Raw genomic sequence first — 19515 nt, 5'->3', positions numbered from 1 at the left:
TGCAGAGAACGCCTTTGTATCTCATTGTCGACATATGTTGATGAACAATGCAATGCATCTATCCAGAAGAGTCACCAAGATTTGCTGTGCCTGGGGCAAACCCCAGCAGAGCTTGCAGACCTCAGGCACAAGACAAACCGATTCACCCCCCCAAAGACGTTGGTCATCTTCAACATTGGCTCTACCACTGGAGGTAGTGGAGCATTTCATTCATTCCTACTGGGCCAGTCTGAAGACCTTATCAGCTACTATACATCAACAGAACCAAATTTATAGTCTTGTACATTCCGTTTAAATCATTGACTAATGATACTAAAGCTGTCTTTATGTGAACTGTATTTGGTGCTTGATAAATAAGATATTTTTGTTATCCAATAAGATTTCAGATAAAGATACATGATACCGCACATTTCTTATGGATATTTTTGTGATGGCATGGCTATGAGGCACGGTATTGTGTCCTATTGATTTACGCAATTTATTTATATATATTCACTGCTGTCGTGATACGCATTGTTAGCTATAAAGCCGGTAATGTGTATTTGACGGATATAGTATAATCCAGTTACACACTTTGAAGTAAACATGATTCTAACACAAGGTATGTACTGTGATCCTGCACCCACACAGGGCACCAAACAGCACGGTCCTCTAGGGTATTAAAGCCACAGACTCGGTGAGGTAATCAACCACCATTTAATTGTAATCCATGTATTCAGATTTTAACAGGATTATACAGATACACAATTTCCTTATAAACAAAAGCCTAGCTCGTCTGAGCGCATACTAACATATAACTCCCTTACTACTCAGGGTCTAAAACTAAACAAACCGTAATCTCACCAACCTTTTTGATGGTCTCTTTTGTGCATAGCAAGCCCTGCTGCTTCCAAACAAACTCTCTCTCTCCCTCTCTCCAACAGGTCAGGTTATCTTGCAGTCAGTGCAGCCAATTACTTGCAGCTGACCAGTGCATTGGAGTCAGCTTAAACTCCTGGCCTGGATCCTGTGTCACTCCAGGTGCATGTAAACTGTGGGGTGGAGCACCAGCCTGCCCTATATGTCATACAAAACCCTGCAAAATCGAGGGGGAATGTATACCCCTTCCACAACAACACCGTGCACCTTGTTGTACAGTACCTAAATGCATGTATAAAGTGATAAGTGTTATGCTGTAACCCTGTCAATGTTTGCCTTGGTATATAGTGATAGGTGTTATGCTGTACCACTGTCAGTGCATGCCTCAGTATATAATAATAACAGTTATCCTGTACCACTGTCAATGTCTGCCTCAGTATATAATGTTAACAGTAATCCTATACCACCATCAATAATAACAGTTAATAAGAGTTATGCTATATGTGATGGGAACGACCTGTACTGCAACTGGCTACACCCACCAATCATTGCTTCCGTCTTCCCATGGCCCCCGGGATACCAGAGATTAACCCCCCTCACCGCCAGACAGAACCCGCGTTGCAGACAGAAGGGGTTGCTTCCGTAACCGCGCCGGCTAATCCCCGCTATCCTGTAAGTCCCGTCGGCCAGAAATCTACAGGTGGCTCCCTCCCCGGACCTCACCTCACTAGCCGGGGGTCAACTCCACAAAACAACGCTCCAGTGGGGTTGATGGTTTCCGGGATAGAAGGGGTTAAAGTCCGAGGGCAGGACATGTGGCACATGGAAAGGGTAACATGTGAGGGGGAACAAAAGCACACACGATTATTACAATACATACTGGGAAATGCAGGCATCACAAACAATAACCCTGAGCCGTCACACTATGCCATCGTCAATGTGTCAGGGACTGGGTCTATACAGAAGACTGTAATAACCCAGAGCGCCCAAAGATGGTGTTCAGGTGTTATTGTGCAGTAGGGGACAGGGCCTGGTGCAGGGCGACTGCACTCTCCCGGGTGGGCATCTAGGGTTGTGCGGCCACATACCAGGGCCCTGACATAACAGCGGATGTTTTCCAGAACAAAGCAAAACTTAGAGATTTTCTTCAGGCACCCTGGAGCAGGCATGAGACATAGCACTAGAATCATGTGCAGGATGTTGCGGGCTGGGAGTATAGCCACAAAGGAGCGGGAACAAGGAACACAAGGGATGGAGTGAGAAGCTGGGAAATGCTTCGCCTTTAAGCAAGGATAGGACATCTTAACTGGGACATGGGGAGAGGAGAGAGGAACCAAAATCCTCAGATGATTCAGGGAAAAGAGGGCAAAGGTTCAACAGACAAACATGAAAACAGGAACTAGCCTAGGACTATGTGATAACAATTGGAGATTCCATCACATCATATGGCCATAGAATGCTTAGCCCAAGACTACGCCAAAGTACTTCAATATTCGGTGGGTCCTAACGCTAAGACCTGCTTACTGATTAATAAACTGAATCTACACACAAGACCAAGAAGGACATACCCTTAGACTGCTTACTGAGACAAACAGAGCACATGGGTGGGGCACACCTTATAAAGGAAACAGAGCTGAAGCAAAGAGCAGAACTGGAATCAAGGAATCAGAAGCACAGAACAGAGCATATGGAAATCCAGGAATGGATTACAGTAAGGGGGGAACTCCACAGCCTGAAACAATGCTTGCCTCAGTATATAATGATAGCAGTTATGGTGTACCACTGTCAATATTTGCCTCAGTATATAATGATAGCAGTTATGCTGTACCACCGTCAATGTCTGCCTCAGTGTATAGTGATAGGTGTTATGCCGTACCCCCGTCAATGTCTGCTTTAGTATATAATTATAACAGTTTATGGCTGCAACAACTAATTGATAAAATCGATAATAATCGATGAAAATTGTTGCCAACGATTTTATCGATTATAATATGAGGTTTTTTTTTTTAGTGATAATAACACTAAGATCCAGATCCCCTGCAGCATATGTGGGGGTATAAGTCATATCAGGGGGTATAAGGCATATGTGGAGTGGGCAGAGTGGCATTTGTGGGAGTATGTGGCAAGCCTGGACTCAAATGTGCATACCTGGGGGGGGGCAGTTTGGGAAAAAAAGAAAAGAAATGCATTTTTCTCAAAGTTTTTTATTCTGCTGTTTGTTTTTAACATCCTGTTTGTTTATTAAATTATTTTAAATAAATTAAAAAATTACATTTATTTTAGATAGATTATGAAAATAATCGTTAGTTGCAGCTCAATAACAGTTATGTTGTATACCCCTCAATGTTTGCCTAATAATAGAAGCTATGCAGTTTTAAAGTGTGTGTGTGGGGGGGTGCCAAATACTCTAGGTACGCCCCTGCCCCAAATTCTGGTACAGCTGCCCATTTGGCATGAACCACATGTTTGAGATCTCCCCAGAGTGGCTCGATGATATTAAGGTACAGGAAACTGTGGTGCTCACTCCAGAACCTTTACTTTGTCTGTAGATTGAACTTAGCCCTGTACTTAAGGCCATTGCCATGCTGGAAAGTCCAAGAGCTTCCCATGTGGAAGAATTGTCTGCTAGTATTTTCGGATAATAAGCAGCATTCGTCTTGCCATCAATTTTTCCAGGATTCCCTGAGCCTTTAGAGCTCACGCAACAAAACATCATTGAGCCACCACCATGCTTCACAGTGGGAATGGTATTCTTTGCGCTAGAGGCCTTCTTGGTCCCTCTCCATACATAGTGCTTATGGTTGTGATAAAGCTCTGCTCTCATCACTCATGTGAGCTGTGTCAAGGTGTCGTCCGGCACATTGTAACCAGGTTTTTATTGTGGCATTGGTGTAGTAAAGGCTTCTTTCTGAGAACTCGACCACGCAGCTCAATTTTGTATCGTCGGATTGTGCTCCTTGAAACAACCACACGGTCTTCTTCCAAAGCAGCCTGTATTTCTCCTGGCGTTACCTGTGGGTTTTTCTTTGTATACCGAACAATTCTTCTGGCAGTTGTGGCTGAAATCTTTCTTGGTCTACCTGACCTTGGCTTGGTATCAACAGATCCCCTAATTTTCCAATTAGCGGACACAACGTGTCATTGGAGCACAGAAGCGATGGGAGTTATGGGGATTTTTTGTTTTAACTTTAACACAGAGGATGTTAAATAAAGTTAAAAAACCTTTATTTAACACCCCTAAGGCCAGCCCTGTCTGTATTCCATATTCCAGCTGCAATAGTCATTTACAACATAAACAACTGCTCTCTGTATATATGATCCATAAAAAAAAAAAAAGATGCTACAAAAACGCATTCTACATACCAGGGCCATCAATTATGACACAAAGATATAACAATGTCAAGTAGCCGTTCACAATATTAACTAAATGTTGTTCCCATGATGTGGACTACATGTACATCCCAAGTGTCCCTCTTTCCTTCTCTGATACTCCTCTTTATTAGGAGCTCAGAATGTTTGCTGATTCTACAGCCCTAAAATGGATAATGAATAAATAGCAGAAAATGTGTTTATATGTTAAACTATGAAAAAACAATATTCATAGGTCATAGAATGACTTAACAAATCTCAGTTAAGCCCCGCCTCCTAGCCTTTGGTCATTTGCAACATTGATGTCATATGACATGGAGACAAATAAACCAATAAAACATAAATTATGTGTTTTATGTAGATTTTATTATCATTTCTGAATATGTTCTTCTAAAGACTGCAAAGCGTAATCATATATGTTTAATTCCAACACGATTCTTCCCAGCTCCCAAATAGCTTGCCCAGTAGGACTCGGGCAACTGTGACCGCAATGGTTATGATTGTAGTCATACTGGACTATGTGACCGCATCTGTGGGTGAAACGAGAATAAACTGGTAGTTACTGAGCATCACACAAACAGTCAGTGTGTTGAACTAATTTCCATAAGTAATAAAAATAGTCTAGAACCGGTGTACTAGAGAGTGAGAAGGTCACCCGATGTTAGCTAAAACCCTCCCATCATCAGCAATAACTTTTTATTTATATATTCATTTTTCTATTCACATTCCATAACGTCCAACATTTCAAATGGGCAAAGAAGGGCACTTTTGTTTTAAGGTGGTGGTGACGGTGTTTTACAAGACATTACTATACTGATGTAGGACACTGTAGCCCACTCTTCTTCACTAAATGTTTTGAGCTTCTAAAACACACGAGAGAAGGGAGACAAATACAAAGGCGTGTAGGAGAGGGAAATGCTGAAGAAAAATTGGTAAATGTGAAAGCTGGAGGTAATGAGGAGGCATAGAGGAAGAGCTGGTGGAAGACATTGATGTGACTGAGGTATAGATGGGTGAAAGAAGAAACTGGTATAGACCAGATAAGGAGGAATTGGGTTAGAGGTGGGACACTAGACTCGTGTGGGACGCTGCAGGCTGGGAGTGTGGAAGCTAAGCATAGTAATAGCTGAAACATAGCGAGCAAGGGATAGGGAGACCAGGCAAAAATCATAACAGACAAGATATACATGATACAGGGCACTACATGGAACAAGAAAAGGAATACTCAAGAGCATACATGAACAGGACAGGATACCGCTCTACCGGGGATACACGACAGGACAGGACGGGTGAGGATACCCCACAGGTTACATCACAGACTGACACACATAAATACAGGAACTAGCCTAGGACTATTCAATAACTATCGGAGATTCCGTCACATCTTATGGCCATAGTATGCTTAGCCCACCACTACACCAAAGTACTCCAATGACGGTGGGTCCTAACGCTAAACCCAACATACAGAGGTACTAAACAAACCAAACATGAAATCCAAACACATATCAGAGATACATACCTGCAGACTGCAGACTGAGACAAACAGAACACCTGGGTGGGGCACAACTTATAAAGGAAACAGAGCTGAAGCAAAGAGCAGAACTAGAAGCAAGGAATGGCAGATCAGAGCAGAGCATACGGAAATCCAGGAACGGATTGAAGCAAAACAGAGAAACTATAGCAAGATTGAGATATGCAGCTCCACAGGCTGGGTAGAACGTGACGATTAGAGGGAAGGCGGGCCCATGTTGTATTCCTCTGCAATATTTCCAACAGAAGTTGTGAGATATGTAACCTACAAAGTATGAAGTTTGGTATCCAAAAAGTTATTGTATGGTTTATAATGTTTTTGCACATTTTATATTTATAAGAACATACCTTAAATTGATGGCAAACATGCCCTTCCACAGTTATACGAACAACATTTCTCGTCACCCGAACAGGACTTATCATTGTCACACACTCGGTGACTTCCACGGATGCATACAATATTGGGTGGAGGACATGATTTAGGTTTTTCTTTTCAAAAAGAGAGGTAGACTTTAGTATATTATATATTCCTCCATAAACCCTGTTGATATCCCCACATATAGCTACATTTAAACAAAGATATTATTCCCATATACTACATTTTATCCTTTTGCTTACCGGGCAGGGCAGGTACACACTCGTCTCGGCAATTCCGCGGGCAGCATTTCTGGCCCGCGGGGCAGTTCTTGCAGGGAACAAAACAAATGGGGATATTGGGCTTAGCAGCTGGACAAAAGCCGTCAGCGACTGTAATAGAAATGTTTCATTACACCTCAGCTCACCCAAAATGTACTAAAAATGACAAAGTCTGTTATCCGGTCAGCAGGAGGGAGACAGAAAAGAACACAAGTGGAGGAGATTCTAAAAGGTGGCGCTATGAGAACATAATTGCGACATATTTTTGAGCAGTGAATGTCTAGTTTCCATGTTTGAGGATTTGCTTATAGACAAGTCATTAAATCACAAACCATGTATTAATCACCTCCATTGAAACCAGGGACACCCCTTTACAATGTTGAGTGGTAAGCCTTGAAATGCAGTCTGCAGAATCCACCTTTATGCATGTGTCCTTCTCAATGTGGTCAAACACCTCTTTCTGGTCTTGCTAGCTACCTTGCTTAATGAGATCCATGGTTCTTGACTATTTGACTACATTGCGTGGTTAGGGTGTACACACACTTACCTCCTTGTGGTGGCACACACGTTAAACCACATCCCATAAAACAGCATTTCATTCCGGGAGCGCACTCACTGTCAGCGGTACAGTAGTCATTACATTGTTCAGTTCTCCACATTCTTGGACAAATTCCGGGTCTGTCTGGATAACAATATCAAGATTACACTTGCTGCATTTTGGCATACGTGGGAAATGTTTGTGAAGAATGGATTTTTAGAGGTGGGGTAAGGTTGGTAATAAATTGATTTTTTGAGTATCTTGAGTATCTTGGCTGTCTTTGTTGGTATCAGACCTTTTAAACTTTTTATAAAGGTTTATGGGCTAGATCTTAGTAAGTACGACAATGACAGAGGGACATGATGTTCGGCTCATGGTTGACCACTTAAATCAGAAGAGTAAGGAATACCTAAAGAACTGTAGAAACTGCATGAGTATATGAATAGCAGAATCAGTTACATGAGATACTGGCGAGTTAATTATGGTTACCTGCAGCAGGGGTCTTGCAAACACGTCCTTTGCTGTATGGGCAGCACTTCTTATTACCAAGACAGTCGCTGTCTGTGTCACACCATTTATCATAATCAGCCAGGGAACTTGCTACATATCCTGGATGAGGACAAACACCTGGCTTCCCTGCACATTTAGAAAAAGAGATCATAATGTTAAGGACAGTCTCTGTTCACTATTTCTACCCTTCCTCTCTATTCTCTGTATAGCTGACATTCTGAAATTCACTTATTCCTTCTGTAGCTCTGTCGATCTTCTTTTCTCACATGGACGTTCCCCAAACCCCTTGCTACATTTCTCTCTATTTGTACATGAATCTTTTAAGACAAAATATCACCTGACTCCTTACATTGAGTTCTCATTTATCCAGATGATGTCCTTTTTTTCAGTTTCTTTTCCCTTCTCACCTACTCTCTGTCATATTTGATCTATCGTTCCATACCCCACACCGGACATATGTTGGTCTTCTTGCAGCTGCAGGTACTTCGTGTAAAGTCCTTGATAGCATTGTTTTCCCACAACTGATTGTCAGAGCAAATGCATCGAAAAATAGAATGTGTCCAAGATCAAAATAACCCAGCTGGGAAAAAAAACGAGGTCACCTTGCCCTTTTTCACTTATTTCTTAAATTTTACTGTACAAAGTCCAATAGAATAATGCCCTTTATCCCATTAGCCATTTCAGTGTGTGATATTTAAACAATCTTTACGGACCGTATTTAAAGCAATTTTGTTACTTGATTACGCAATAAGCACTTTATATTTATTCCTGGAGTGTGAAGCCTGAATACTTATTTTTCTACAAGTCCTAAACTAGATCCGAGGTTTGAGCCCCAGGCGAGCTGCTAGTTACAACTCGGACAGCAGTATTTGTGAGTAATAAAGCGTTAACACAGAAAGTTGTTCTACTAGAATAGCTGGCTTGAATCTTTGACGATGTAACGCTGTTTCCACCCAAAAAAAAAGAAGATTGGAAAAATGCCAAATGGTTTCTGTACCTCAAACTAAGTGACCTTGCTTTCCAGTGCATCTGTCCCTAGTTCCTCATCAAGGCAACCAAAAAGCCTTATTTCTGCTGCTAGAATCATATTGCCTTTTCGTCATACACAATATTCAATTCATGGTTCATCATAGTAGTCTTATTTAACCCTCTGTTTGATCTTCTGCTCAACTAGGAATATTTGTGTGTTATTTCGCCTGACTTGCTCTTTCTTTCATGTTTTAAATGTCCTGATATATGTTTTATCCAGTGGTCATTTACCTTGAGCCTGTATCTCCGCACACAGGGAGAACAGCAGTAGGAAGGCCATGCAGTTTGTTGTCTTCATGTTGATACTCGGATCTGCTTCTGACTTGCGACAGGACTCTATTTATCCAAGCAAGGTTGGGAGGACAGAATGTGATCTCCACCTAGCTAAATAATATCCAGGATTGGTACACGGGGACGTTCAAGGAGATCTGGCACCTCAAGGAGTGTCACACCAAATGGAGAGGTGTGTCAGGAGCTTGTTGTTTGTAACAGATGTACCGATAAATTAATAGCACTTGTGCTAATTCTATTCTTTAGTGAAGAGGGCTGGGGTTTAATTGTTGTATATTCTTCACAAATTTACAGATTACAGACTAATGAAAATAAAAGAATGCATGAATGAATGCTAAAATACAACCACCAAATCTCGTGTACATGTTTAGTGAACGCAACACAGAATTTCCACATAGCAAATGCTGTCTTCATTTTAAAATGACTGCTTGTCCAATGCAAACCTATGGACAGGCAACTGAGCTCAAAGTAATTAATCAACTAGGTGCAGCTAAGCTAAACTAGCCATAAAAATGTGTCCAGATCCCCTTGATATGGGCTGGAACTGAAATACCCTTTTGTACATAAACTGCACTGTTCTGTATTGGTTAGAGACTTAGATGTGAGAAACTATTTCTTCACAAACAGGGTGCTGGACCTTTTTACAGCAGAAATGGTAGAGATGAATACAGTAACAGACGTTAACCCTACATGGCCTAGACATCACCAGGCTTTCCTAAACGTGAGATGAGACCAAAGACCAAGTCGGGTTTGCGTCTTAAAACATATCTCGGTGATATATATGGAGTCTTCCAGGGCTGCTCCAAACTGCTACTTTCTACCTGAAAACGCTTAAGCCATTTCTAGATAGAATCCCCCTGTTTGAACTCGCCCCATTGTCCAGCATATATGAATTTGTTATTTGTCACTTATATGAATTTGTCATTGCAGATGGATATGCATCATAAATCACAATGTTTAAAATTACATAGGGGACGGAGCATGAGTGCCATCCTGTGCCAGCCTGTCTTATCTGACCTTTTTTCCTGTTTGGGGAGCTACTAATACGGTACTTGTTAAAGTCTCAAATACTTGTCAAAATTTGTTAAAGGGGATTATAATCCTGGTTTAGCGCTTCCTTCTTCCTTTTTTTTAATCCCTTCCTTACCTGGGAGAAGAGGAGGTTCTTTTCCCATCCGTCTGTTTTTTGCTGTATGGAATGGCATGGTGGTTTGGAGTTTTTCCATTTGTTCTTGGTGAAATCCAGCATTCACACAATATTTAGATGTATTATTCATGGACACGCCTGTGTGGTTGGCACCCTCTCAGCTATTATCATAATTATAGTTTGGTAGCATGTGAAATCTTGTCTTATCTCCACCACAAACCTAGATAAACATCCATGACCCTTGCATTAATCCTTAACCCCTTAACGACAAAGCCCGTACATGTACGGGCTCAAAATGCATTGTTTTCAATGGGTTTAGGGACCTCCCATTGTCCTTAAGGGGTTAATGAGGTTGTCCCTGCTATTGTGCTCCACCAGACACGCTTTCCACCACAGCCATGGAACTCTAAACAAATTTACCACCAGGTGAGGGCTAGCACCTTCTGGCCCAGGAGACAAGTGAAGCCTGTCCACTTGCCCCACATCCTCTGACACACTAGTGCACACACTTTCACACTAATTTTCACTTTTACACTCTCACTCTAATACACACACTAAAACATACTAACGCTATCACACTTCACGCTACGTCGCTTGTAACTTCGCCTTACACCTAAATTTATCATCCTTCACTCTATCATACCTCACACTCTTACCCAGAACCTTTATTTATAGTCACTGCACTTCAACCTCTGCACTGGTCTTGTTTAAGAAATTTTGGACCATTCCTTGGGGCTATTGTACTTTGAGGCCATCATCCCCAAACTACATGCATATTTGCATTTGGTTGTTGAATATGGTTAAATTGTACATTTTTACATACTCCCCAACATTTCAGGAATCAAAAAGTGACATCTTTGTTGGTGGTGTGGAGAGCAGCAGGGAGCAGGCACTGTCTAGTGGAAAATGGGACAGTTGTTGGGTATGTTATTTCTGCCTCCCGGTGAATTGGGATTGTAGGGGGGTCCTGTTCCCAACCTATAAATTGATAATATACGTACACACTTCACATGTGGTGACCAGCACGTATGAAACAGAGCAGCTCGGTGACCCAGGAGGGACAGCCAAGGAAGGGGAGCATGAAAAACTGGAGCAAGAGCAAAGTCAATCCAGATACAAAACACCGCAGCAACATACAACACAGCAAAGGCTGAAGCCTGATGGGATGTGAGGTGTATAAACTCAAACAAGGGTTTAATTAGCCCCTTACTGCTGGGGCACTTTTATATGCAACATTTAAATTGTATACATAGCTAAAGTGGTCATCCTACCAGCCACACTGTCAGTACTATCTAGAAGGATGTTACGGTTACTTGCTATGCCGTACAAAATTAAGGCTCTAGTCATGAGTCTAAGGACCAGACATGTCACGTCATCCCTCTCTTAAATGATTGATGGGGACTTGGCATTCAATGACTTTATTTTAAACCTACCTCAGCTACAAATGAGTGAAAAGGCTAAACAGAGTAGTAATTAAAAAATCATTATGCTCATCCATTACTTCCCTCCAGTTTCAGTAAGAGAACATAATTGTTTGCTTGGATCGCCTGCCCGTTGCCTGCTTACCAGGTATCACAGCAGCTTCTACCTGGTCAGATAGAACTCCCACTTTGTGGCTCCATGAATTTGTATGTTATTAAAGGAACAATAAAAAAAACTAGCACTCAACATGAATTAATAGGATGCTGGCAAAAAGGATGTCCAAACGCCAAAGAATAATAAATCCAATAATTATTTGAATATTCTAATATTCAATATGCTAATAAGTAGAATGTGTGAAGTGGTATGACACGGAGATTATTAACTCAATGACAAAATAAAGCATGCTTCTGTGTTCAATTTATTATCATTTGCTGAAGGCTATAAAGCATAATCATATATATTTCATTCCGGAACATTTGCTCCCAAATAAACTGCTCACTATTACTCAGACGATTGTGACTATGATGTTTTCTTTGTGTCCATACTGGATGAAAATAACGCACCTGTGGGTGGAAAAAGAAGACAACTGATGGTCACGGAGTAACACAAACAGTTAGTGTTGTTACAATTATTGGATAATATTGGCATTGTGTCCAGTAACCACATTCACATTTTGTATTTTAGGTAACCTAATGTTGACTGAACCCTTCCCATCATTATATTAATAACTATTATTAATTAAAATTAACAATTATTAAAAAAAAAAAGCAAGAAGAGTTTAAATCAGGGGTGTCCAACCTGCGGCCCTCCAGCTGCTGCAGGACTAAATCTCCCATACTCCTCTTCAAGGTCCTGAGCATTATGGGAGATGTAGTCCTGCAGCAGCAAGAGGGCCGCAGGTTGGACACCCCTGGTCTAAAGGAAGGGAAGTGGTAAAATGGAGCTAGGGCTAGTAGATATAATGGATGGCGAAGACATGTAAATACAAGAAGGGTTGCAATGTAACGAGGCAAAAATAATCTGGCATGGATGAGAGGGAAAGCAGGCTGTGATTCTACTGTCATATTGGACCACAATATTTGAAACAGAGGTTTTTTTTGAAGAAATCTTTGGCTGATTTTAAGGAAGCCTATATACATGATGACGTACCTTAAACTGGTGGCACACATGCCTGCCCACATTTATATTGACAACACTTCTGTTCACCAGGACACGTCTTATCTCCATCACATATGTCATGACTTTCACGGATGCACACGGAAGGTGGTGCAGGACAGGTTCTGGGTTTTTCTTTAGAAAAAAAAAAAAGAGGTAGACAGTAGTATAAAATTCCTCTATTACAACTGCCGATACACACGTATGGCTGTGTTTACTACACATTTCACATCCAGCCTGCATTATTGTTCATATTCTTCATACTAATCATATTAAAGCTGTCACTCACCCGGCACGGTGGGGACACACATGTCTCGGCATTCTCGTGGACAGCATTTCTGACCCGCTGGACAGTTCTCACAGGGAACAATACAGATGGGGATACCGGGCATAGCAGCTGGACAAAAGCCATCAGGGACTGTAATACACAACACAACCAATAGAGAATCTTGTACCATCTTCTGTACATTATAAGAATATTATAACGCCCACTGCAGTAAATATGAAATGTAAATGATGCACAGAGCATCAGTAACCCCGGCAAGCACTAATTATATCAATTGTTTTTGGAACTGATAGAAGACATAAGTCAGTTATATTTTCAGTAAACAATGCTTCTTCACATGTATAAATATTGGTTAATAATATAGACTCTACTATGCGAGAAAGGGGAACAGTCTGTCAAAGATATTACTTTGTATTGTTCCACAATACACGGTATTTTCAATTGTCAAATAAGATCGAAGTAAACCTCCAGGCAGGCTATAAATATGTGTCCAGATCCCCTTGATACAAACTGAAAATCTTACAAAGCAAAGACAACCTGTATAGATATTTTTACACGTCACCTTGTCATGACATGTACATTTAAATTTATGAACACACAGATGTGATTAGTCATAATATTTGACATATATATATATGTTATAACAATAATTATTAACTGCAACAAAGGTCTTCTGGATAATCAACAAAAAGGGAGCATTACAGTAAAGAAAACATAAAATCCACAATTTAAAACCGTATCAGCATTTCAGATGCCTTTGTAATCTTGTTTAACATCCATATGGCTAGCTCAGAGTCTGTCTTTCTGGGATAGGTATTTAACTCTATACTGACTCCTGAACATAAAAGATTAAGGATGAAGTAAAAACTTTTATAGTAGGTAGAACAAAAATCATCACACCTTCAGAATGTTTGCCCCTATACAGTGTGGAGAATGAACAGTACTAAGTAGTTTAATCCAAGGTAGTTGATTTGTAGCAACGATTATTCTTGGGTAGTTTTGTAGGCCTGGCCCAGACCACTGCCTGCCTCCAAAAGTCACAATGATGTGTATACAAGCAACAAATCATCTGAAACATATGCACTTACCTCCTGGTGGTGGCACGCATGTAAGTCCACATCCCATAAGACAGCATTTCAGTCCAGGAGCGCACTCACTGTCAGACGTACAGTTGTCATTACAACGTCTCTCATGTCTTAGTTGGGGTGGACAAGTTCCGGGTCTCTCTGTACAACAATATGAAGAGTAAACATGCTTGGAAATATTTGTGAAGAATATGGGGGGGGGCTATCTAGGGGTTGGTAATGAATCCATGCCTTTACTTAGCAAAAAGCCTTTGACTATGGGTAGCCAATAATAGAAAAGTTGTGCTGTTATTTAAGTGTATGTTGCGTTCAAAGACTGGGTTTCCACTTACTGGCCTATGGGGACCATGGAGTGAAGATCTCCTTGGAAGAGAAGCAAGAGGTGGCGTATAAAGTATAAAGAACACTGATGGTGACATTTGTCTCATGGACCACCAGATTAACAACAGTACAGATTTAGGGAATAACTGAGTTCTATAGCATAGATATAGAAGGTATAGAAGTTGTGACAATCTAGTACAGGTGGACATTGGTGGGTTAAAGGAAGGTTACCTGCAGCAGGGGTCTTGCAGACAGTTCCTTTGCTGTGTGGGCAGCACTTCTTATCATCAGGACACTCGCTGTCTGTGTCACACCATTTATCGGTGTCAGCGATGGTACTTTCTACATATCGTTCCGGAGGACAAACACCCGGCTTCACTGCACATTAAAAAAAAGGTTTTGTTTAGAACAGCCTTTATTTGGTCTAAAATGTGGTCTCCTTCCTGTCTAGGATTCTCTCACCCCTTCCATTTTCTCCTTGTCTTTTTACTCCCTTTTCTCCTTTACATTGTCCAATTACCCACCACAAGCGAGCTGTGCAGAAAATGACGTGCGCACTTTCTCCATTTCAAATGAATGCATACAAAAATACATCAACCTAATGACATCATTGTCATGTCCAGTTCTCTCCTTTCTCTTAAGTATCTCTGTTGGGAGATCAGAAGGAGATGGTGGAACTTGTAACAACACCATTATGCTGTATGGAGTCAGCAATGCTTTATCAGGCAGTCGGATCTTCTGTGGATCAGGAAGGAAATGTCCATGCAGATGCAAAAAAGCTCAGGATGCCAGAGTACAAACAGCTACTTTCAGACCCCTTTGGTGTATTGAGGTCTGACACAAATTCATGATGTGTTACATCACATCAATTTAAAACAAATATGTGTCCACACATATCGTGAATACTATTAACATAGATAAACCACAGCGCCAACTTCCTTGTTTCCAACACAAAGAGCAGTTGTGTAATACCCAAGCGTTTGCTAACACTACGGAATTCCAGTTATTCTAGTTCTTCTTTTAAATCCCTCAGGTATCTAGTGCTCCAAAAATGAGCTTGGTATCCTCTATTCACAAAAGCACAAGGAATTTTTTGATGCAACACATAGTGGACTTGCTTTCCCCCCTACATAACCTGCCACTATATCCCCTATACAAAAGGATGGTGAGCTCCTAACAGTCAACTATACAATCTGTAATCATGGGCTCTCATCCTAAACCTGTGTCTATATCCCAAACCAAATAGTTGTGACTACCTTCCACTTAAATTTTGCATTTAATTTCCCAACAAGAGAACCAAGGACCTGTGTATCTAACAGTGGACCCCTTTCCCAATACACACAGCATCCATATTACCCCGCAGTGTGAGCTTCTAACCAGCTAGGAATATTTATGAACTATTTCACCTTGCTTGCCTCTCTTTCTTGTTTTGTCTCCTGATTTCTTTTTATCGAGTTGTCATTTACCTGTGGTCTGTGCTCTCCCCATCTCCACACATAGCGAGAACATCAACAGGAAGGCCGTACAGTACGCTGTCTTCATGTTTCTGCACTGAGCTGTTTCTGACTTGACTTTGTGTATCGAAGAATTGTTGGAGCGTAGAAATGTCTCCGTTTCCTACTTAAATACTATCCAGCCATTTGGCACAGTGACATGCATGTGGTCTCATCAAATGAGAAGGTGTGGCAAGTGGTTATTGTTTCTTCTACCACATGTAACTATTGGCCAATAGGTTGACAATATTGACCAATGCACCTTTCCCAACACGTAGTTACTCATACTTTATCCTAATAAACTGTCCTGCCTTCAGTGACAGTGACACACTAGTTGTGCAGTCATGGACTAGTTGAGGGTCATGGACTATGTGAGGTCTCAAGGCCAACTAAGAAAGTAGTGGTCCTAGGTAAAGAGTCGCAACAAAAATAAACCCCAAAAGAACCTACTCAATGTAGCATCATTAGTACTTGCATCGTGACATAATAACGACACTGTGATCAGCTGACCAAGCTGTGGTCAACGTCATTAAATTACAGAAAGCTCCACAGGGCGAAAAACAACTGTGCACGAGTAGATTGTTCTGACAAACCTAATTGTTTGTCAGAAGTTGTCGGTTCTTTCATGGGCACACATTGATTTGCCATAACTGTTTACTATATTCTGTAGAGCATCAACGTGGTCCATTTATAAAGGTTGTATCTGAGATTTAGCCCAGAATGGCAGGGAGAGGTGCTCTCCAGATGAACCACATCTAACCTGTGTAGAGAACTTCAGCTCAGAGGGATGGTGGAGTGTGGCTGAGCAGTGTGATCAATGTTCTACTCCTTGAGCTTCTAGAAGACGTTTACTGCTGGCCAGTTATGTCTCCAGGCCCAGCAGTAGATGTAGATGGCTCAGTGTTTGAAGCCCCTCTGCAGGAAAGTCCTACCATGCAACCCACCACTTGTAGCATTTAAGTCCCAGCTCTGCTGTTTACGTTCCTGAGAATCTCAAATTTTGGACTGGATTTTTAGTCATGTTCAACCATGAAACAGTGACCTTCTTAGTAGCGCTGTAAGAAAATTTAAATAACCATATGAGAGTTGCAGCTGGTCTATTAAAACTGGTATCTGGATCAGGCAGATGAAACCATTTGAATGTGATATTTAAATTGCTTAACAATATAACTCATTGTACAGCTATCTCTTTCTCAATGTCACTATGGTGTTGAAATACTTAAATATTTGAATTAAAATCAGCCAGGGAATATATTGCCAGGAAGTTGCGAAAACACAGTGGTTCACTTGAGAGGAATGGCTGTGTCCTTCTTTGTTGGGTGTTATAGCAATTTGAGGACATCTCCAATTGGGAATGGTACCAACAGAGAAACCATGTTACTTTTGGATTGATTCGTCACCCCTGTTTCCAGTAGGATTGCTTTGACAAGGAAGAAGGTAGAGACCATTATGCTTCTGTTAATAAGGTACATGCCTAAGGACGCAGGAAGGACGTTGGGTCTTCTTCATTAAAACTGGCAGAGTCTCCATTTAGCCTCTAAAGGTTTTGCTATCATAAAACATATAATATGTCTCCCTAAAGATATACCCCACCAGATATACCTCCAACCACACTGCTGAAACAAAGTGCCCTTGTGTGGCCTTGTAGCATTGTGTCCCTGATTCAGATCTCTCTTCTTCTCACATTGGTCCAGTTCACAACTACACAAAACAACCCCAGGCCATTGCCCCGCCATGTAAGTGTCTTTAGAGGCAAATTTAGGAGGGTAGGATAGGTAGGCATAAACGCAGGCAGACAAAATCCAACAGGGATCAAGGTTGCCGGCACAGCTTGCGGTCAGACTGTAGAAGTAATCTAAGCACAGCCAGATGCCAATTTCCTGAACGCACCCAACAGATCCATCCCTCACATGGCATAAAATGCCAAACAATAGCAATTATGAATCACATAAAGAAAACTATTACCTTAACCAGCAAGCAGTCCAAATCCAGACAGGTAACCGGGTCACAGACAGCCGGGGGGGTCAAACTGTAACAGGAATCCAAGTCACCCTTATCCAAGCACTGGAATGTTCCAAATTCCTGACCGCACCTCACATGGCGGGAAACGCCAAACAATATCGGAACCAATGGCGCAAATTGAACAATTTTCTAACCAGTAAGCAGCCATGTTTACTTCACAGACATGTACGGACTAGGAGTCCCCCAGATTATTAGGAAATAATGGGCATTTCTACTCACAGGGACTAATGCTTGCACATGATCTCTGTCTGTAGTATTTATGCGTTATATTTAGGAAGACCTATAGGTTAAGAGAGCAAACTTTCTTTAACTTAGCCATGTTAGCGTGTTTATTCAGGAGACTGAGAAGATGGAATGGCAGTGCTCATGCGGTTCCTGCATTTTAAAAGATGTTGTAATCTATCACACCTAAACATCGCTGAAACAAAGGACTAGGTGTTACCATCCCTTGGGCTTAATTTAAAATCCTGTTCGGCTTCTAAGTATTCAGGTTACTGAATACATATTCCGGTACAGTGCAGCTACAGGGCAGCTATAGATTACACCAGGAGGAGTACCGGAAAGCCACCAGGTGAAATGATGAAACAGTACTCTAATACCAGAAAGTAATACTAGAACCGACCATCATCAGTATAATCTCTGGGTTGCTGGTGAGATGTTGTTAGATCATATAGATATACTGTCTCATTGTATTAATCATGCCTTGTCCAGGGCTAACTTGGTCTTTCTTGCCGAAGAACTTCTAAATTAAGTTTAGAGTGCAGGAAATGTTGTTTGGCTTTGTTCGTGAAAACAAAATGTTTTGGTCTACTTTTAGATGACTCAGTTCCATTAATAGTTCTCTGTAGTACATGATGTCACCTAAACATTCTTAGTACATCTCCAACTTCCACCCTTCAGCAAACCCCTACTCCCGGTCTTTGGACATTAGAAGTATTAGGATGTATGCTTTGGTGGGGATATTTGTGTTTTTCACCCATGTTATCAAAATAACGTAGGAAACTACGGATTTTATATTTAATATATTAAATGTAGAGAGTAACATACACACCAGTATCTATAAACTCACCCAAATTCTCTGTCAAGACAGAAAACGAATGGAATCAGCTGTCGCTTTAATAATAGGGCACTAGAAAGAAAAGCAACAATACAGAACATAACCAAGAGTACAAAACAAAGACAAAGGGAAAGGGGGGGGGGTGAAGGAAGCAGATTGTACAGAATGGGTTTTATTTCTTGAATTATTTTTTCCAGGGGACTCATTTCAAAGTAATTGCCTCCGTCTTGTTAAAGGCTTTTGCATAAATTTGATTTATGTACATAATTCACTTTAGTGTTATTGTGCCAGAGGAAATCTATGTAGTAAACAATGTGATTTGAATTGGCAGGAGTCTGATCTTGTATGCCGCTAATAATCGCCTTGGAGGTTTATAAGGGACTGTGACGCAAACTTTGAAAGGTGGACTTGTCAACATAACAACCAACAGAATGGAATCTTCAACACCTGTCATATTTGATAGGTATTTAAAGGAAACATTAATGTTCTTTACACATAAGGCTGGTCATGTTACTCATACTACCCCAGATCCAGACTTTCCTCCACAGTCCACCCTTCATTTACCATATTTCCCTACATTCTGTCCAAGTTTTGATGTCTCAAGGCCAAAAATTGCTAGAGAAATATTGTGGGTCCTACCTACAGTATATTTAAGAAGTGGGTTGTCTAAGAGGTAACGTTGGTGACCCAACCAAAGGGACTGTAAATCAAGAACATTGAGACCATCCATGGTCTTAAGCCTGAAATAGGACATTTTCCGTGTGAG

At 41.1% G+C, this 19515-nt stretch overlaps 1 protein-coding gene across 1 annotated transcript; it reads right to left on the bottom strand.

Annotated features, from left to right (window-relative positions):
* Positions 1 to 11730: 11730 nt before the first annotated feature.
* Positions 11731 to 15719, bottom strand: LOC128471754 (antileukoproteinase-like). The gene is made up of 6 exons (XM_053453733.1): positions 15644 to 15719; positions 14409 to 14555; positions 13860 to 13997; positions 12775 to 12903; positions 12480 to 12620; positions 11731 to 11893 (listed from the first exon to the last, which is right to left on the bottom strand). Exons 1-5 carry the CDS (start codon positions 15717 to 15719, stop codon positions 12481 to 12483), a joined length of 630 nt encoding a protein of 209 aa, XP_053309708.1. The 3' UTR covers positions 11731 to 11893; position 12480.
* Between the last annotated feature and the right edge of the window lie 3796 nt (positions 15720 to 19515).

This window comes from Spea bombifrons, chromosome 13 (assembly GCF_027358695.1).
Source record: "Spea bombifrons isolate aSpeBom1 chromosome 13, aSpeBom1.2.pri, whole genome shotgun sequence".
Classification (NCBI taxonomy): Eukaryota; Metazoa; Chordata; class Amphibia; order Anura; family Pelobatidae; genus Spea; species Spea bombifrons.
The sequence above is the reverse complement of the archived record's forward strand: the minus strand, read 5'-3'. Positions and strand labels throughout refer to the sequence as shown.

Coding starts and splice junctions, on each gene's coding strand:
- LOC128471754 (XM_053453733.1), bottom strand. CDS start 15,719: ATGAAGACAGCGTACTGTACGGCCTTCCTGTTGATGTTCTCGCTATGT. Junction 14,556..15,643: donor GGGGAGAGCACAGACCACAG/GTAAATGACAAC, acceptor TTTAATGTGCAG/TGAAGCCGGGTGTTTGTCCT. Junction 13,998..14,408: donor CTGCAAGACCCCTGCTGCAG/GTAACCTTCCTT, acceptor ATTGTTGTACAG/AGAGACCCGGAACTTGTCCA.